The 4229-nt window shown below is 40.9% G+C and overlaps 1 protein-coding gene across 1 annotated transcript; it reads right to left on the bottom strand.

Moving 5' to 3' along the window:
- Nucleotides 1–319: 319 nt before the first annotated feature.
- LOC121980359 (wall-associated receptor kinase-like 15) lies at nt 320–3700 on the bottom strand. Its single transcript, XM_042532365.1, has 3 exons — nt 2637–3700; nt 692–736; nt 320–625 (listed from the first exon to the last, which is right to left on the bottom strand). The coding sequence occupies exons 1-3, from the start codon at nt 3475–3477 to the stop codon at nt 501–503; spliced, it is 1011 nt and encodes a 336-aa protein (XP_042388299.1). The 5' UTR covers nt 3478–3700; the 3' UTR covers nt 320–500.
- Between the last annotated feature and the right edge of the window lie 529 nt (nt 3701–4229).

Here is a 4229-nt window from a genome sequence, read left to right as displayed (position 1 = left end):
ACACTTTTGTGAATCTCACTCTAGGCCTTAATGAGAGTATCCTCCGTTCAGTGAATTTACATTTTTATTGTATCGGTGCATCCCTTTAAATATACCTCATATAATATTTTTTGTATTATAAGGAAAACAAGAGGTCTCGTGATTAGTTTTACAATCGATAGCGCACAGAGACACAAAAGAACTTACAAAGCACTAGGTAATTAATTTCTCTTCCAAATTTCTGCCTTTGGTTTCAGATCCTTACTTGTTGTGCATTGCACTTGCTCAATGAATAGAAGTTTAACATTTCTATTCCAACTTTTTTATCGAGCATCAACAATTTTAATTCAAGATTTTTATTTATCAGAAACATTCGACAAGGCTACTGACAATCTGAAACCTGCGCAAAATTATTAGCAATTAGGTACTCAAACAGTGCTTTAAAGAACAACACGTGCTAAATTATGAATCTGACATAAACATATATGTAAATCCAAGAAGAGAATCACACAACAAAGAATTCAAAACCAACGGTTATCATTGCTCTGGACACCGCAAGTCACCACACTTCTTTTACGTATTTTCCTCAAATACCAGATCAGACAGCCAATGCCTACTGCACCAGCAACTGAAACAGCAGTAGTACCTGATCAACCGTATAAAAAGGAGTTATTTTATGCTTTTATAAAGGAATTTGTACAAGCATCCTCACCTGCAATAACCGCACCTGATGCTCCGTGTCTTGTGTAGGTACCATCTAACGTATAAAGGATAAAATAAAACTTTAGTTTGAGATGCTGGACTTGGAAAAGAAGCAAAGAACCTTTAAAGTGGTTAATATTTTTTTTAATAAATATTTACAAAAACTCAATCCTGCTTCAAAATTCTGATGATATATATGACTATCAAAGCTGAGAAGAGAGGACAATATAATAAAATTAAAGATCATTCTGAGTTGTTTTGCTCTTTACACTGAGTCGCAGATCAACTGCAAGAAAAGTTTTTTGAGCTACGTTGGAGGTAGTGCAAGCAAAGGTGAGCAACAACTAAACTCCCAATTGATCACTTGGAGTTTTAGTTGGCACGAGCAAATTGAAAAGATAGAAGAGGTATCTACAGCCATGAAAGAAGAAACATTATCTATAGGGGGGAAATTAACTCTGATTAATAGCGTTCTTGTTTGACATCTGCTGTATCCAGTTATTGTTTATCTTGTTCCAAATGGGCACTTGAGCTGTAGACAAGAACAGAGTAGATTTTGTCTGGAAGAGACAGGATAAGGTATTAGCTAGGGTAGGGGTATAAATAAGTCTAAGCCCAACTTACATGTGTTTGAGCTTATTTATTTTTATTTATTGAATTTGTTTAAACTTGTTTATTAAAAATCTTATAGAGTTCAAATTGAACTCAAGCTTTTTAATGGTCTCAACTAACAATGTTATTATCCTTATAAATTAAGTTACATATTTATCTAATATATTAAATTTATATTAATTTTGAATAATTTAAAATTATAAAAAATTATAAAATACTATGTTTTTATGTATTTGAATAAAAAATAAAAAATAATTTTACAACTAAATTTTATAGAAGTTAATAAATAAGTTTATTTATGCACGTTAACAAACCAAGATTATTAGTGTTCAAACTTGTTTATTTTATATATCCTTCTATTATTGAAAGGACATAAACAAGTTTTACCAAATCGAATATTCACAAATGTATTTATTTACCATCCTAATTAGAAGAGAAACTAAGTTGGCCAGGCCTGAACTCTGGCAAACTCTTGTTGATATTGTCACTATAACATTGTGAAACTGAAGAAGGAATTGTGATGCCTTTGGAAAGACCTAGTCAAGATCCGAAACTTCGTGGTAGTTAGTATCAACGTTGGTTCAGTTCTCTAAGCTCTAAAAACACTACATTTCAATTAAGACTCAATAATATCTAGAGGTAGAAGAATAATTTGCAACTGGGGCTAGATATGGAGATCAGAAACATACTGAATAGGTATTTAACTCTTCAAATCGACTAATCTTGTAAGTGACTAGTCTAGCTCCACAAAAGTTTTCCACCTTCCACAAGGATAAATTGAGAAGCACAACCAATGTTCTTAGGGTTGTCCTTCCACTGGAAAATAAAAAAGTTGTCTTCCCTAATCGCTACATATGGAGATGGACACCGGATGAACTTTTGCAGTTAAATTAGCTTATAAGGATTTATCTGAATTTGGGATTGTTAAACCTGGATACTCTATGGACCTCCTATGCAGCAAAGAAGATCAAAGTCTTCACCTGGTTGCTTTTAAAGGACAAATTAAACACAGAGTTGATACTTACCAGGAATGGAAAGGGATGCAAGGTATTGATCCTTTGTATTTTTGCCTAACTACATTTGAAACCGCATCACACTTATTTCCAGCATTGTATTTTCACAAAAGATTGCTGAGAGCTTGGGTAGATCTATGGATGAGTTAATTTAGGCTTTTTAAAAAAAAAAAAAAAATTGGAATGGGGATCCAATTCCAAATCCTAGATCATCATCTACTAACCATTTGTCAGGCATGGGATGATTCAGAATCGAGCAAGAGCAGTTTTGAATGTAATGTGAGATTTGCAAACATGGAGGAATTAAGGAGAGCAGAGGAGCATGCATACCTGCGCAGTGCGTGGTTGCGTTGCCTTCGTCACAGAGACAAAGAAAGCTCCTTGACGCAGTGTCGAACCCGCATGTCCCGCCGGCACCCTTCCTCACGTCCTGACACTGGAGGCACCTCGTAGTCACCGGGATCTGGAAGTCCACCCGGATGCCGTACTCCGGCACCTGGTCATACGGCGGGAAGTTCTCCCCCACCGTCCGCCAGTACACGCTCGTGTACGTGGCGCAGTGCCGCAGCATGAGCCGCAGCGAGTCCGACGCCTTTGGGAAGTAGGAGCAGCAGCCGCTCCGCCGGTCGGCGTCGGGGCAATCGGGCAGGTTGCGGCACAGGTAGCCGGCGCTGTCGCAGGCTGAGTCGCAGCGATCGGGGAAGCGCTCGCAGAAGGGGGGCTTGGGCTCCACGATGACCTCGTCCATGTTGCAGTCGAAGAAGAGGTAGTCGTTCTTGGGCGAGAGGGAGAAGCGGGTGCTGGTGTCGAGGCTAAAAGGGTTGGCCGGCCGCCGCAGGGGTTGGGCGACAGTGGCGAAGTTACAGCTCCACATGGAGGGGTCGGTGACTACGAGGTGGGGGTCGGAGTAATCGACGGAGGCGACGGGGTAAGTGCCGGAGGGAGTGCGGAGGAAGAGGCGGGAGGCGTTGGTGCAGATTAGCATGTTGCGGTAGTAAGGGCTGCCGCAGCCGTCGTCGATGGCGAGGGGGTAGCGGATGGGGATGTCGCCGCAGTCGGTGCGGCATAGGCTGGATAGGGCGGAGGAGCGGTGAGTAATTATGGAGAAGAGGAGGATGGAAAGGAATGGCGTTGGGAGTGCGAGGAAGAAGAAGAAGATGGAGTCAATCATGGTGAAGGAAAGGATGAATTACAGACTGCACGCAGTGGCGTTGTTGATGGAGGATTGTTACTTAAGAGGGCAAAGGCCAAAGGAGGAGAATAAATTAAAGAGGGTTTTGTAGCTCACTTTAATCCTTCTCTTTACTCGCCTTTTTCCTTGTAGCTTTCGGTTCCTTCACCTTCACCTTCACCTTCATCCTCACCTTCCATGCAAAGCAGTAGTTTTGTCTTCACCATGAATCGTGATCCTATACTTCTATATAAATCTCTACATACACACACCGACTTCTGTATAATGCAAAATAATAAATTGTGAAACTCAATTAGTAACCTTAAATCATTTTAATTAATGTATCCGTATTAGTTTGAAGTATATGCTATCTCTTATATATATATATATATATATATATATATATATATTTTGATGTGGATATAGGTTAAGGGTAGAGAAGAAATTAGGAGAGGGGGAGGGGAGGGGAGGGTATTGTGGTTGATGCGGATATTGCTTGAGGGCAAAGAGGGAATAAAAGAGGAAGGAGGAGGGTAGTTTGGTCATTTGGCTGGAGTAGGGTTCTTGTTTTAAGGGTGCACTGTTCATCGTGGAAGGAGGAGGGTTCGGTGCTTTGAGCCGCCACAAAGAAAGGGACTGGCTTCCTCTCACACTCCTTGCCGACATTGGCGTCGTTAATCGGCCGACGGCGACCGACCACTCTCTTTCTCTACCTCCTCTCCTCCGACTTCTTCGAGCCGGCGTCGCCGAGG

This window comes from Zingiber officinale, chromosome 5A (genome assembly GCF_018446385.1).
Source record: "Zingiber officinale cultivar Zhangliang chromosome 5A, Zo_v1.1, whole genome shotgun sequence".
In the NCBI taxonomy this organism is placed as follows: Eukaryota; Viridiplantae; Streptophyta; class Magnoliopsida; order Zingiberales; family Zingiberaceae; genus Zingiber; species Zingiber officinale.
Note: the sequence above shows the minus strand (reverse complement) of the source record. Positions and strands in the feature narration are given on the sequence as shown.

Bases quoted from the DNA above. Each gene is read 5' to 3' on its own strand.
- LOC121980359 (XM_042532365.1), bottom strand. From the start codon at position 3,477: ATGATTGACTCCATCTTCTTCTTCTTCCTCGCACTCCCAACGCCATTC. The intron at 737-2,636 runs GTATGCATGCTC...TTTATACGTTAG, and splicing joins CGCAACCACGCACTGCGCAG to ATGGTACCTACACAAGACAC. The intron at 626-691 runs GTGAGGATGCTT...ACGGTTGATCAG, and splicing joins ATCAGGTGCGGTTATTGCAG to GTACTACTGCTGTTTCAGTT.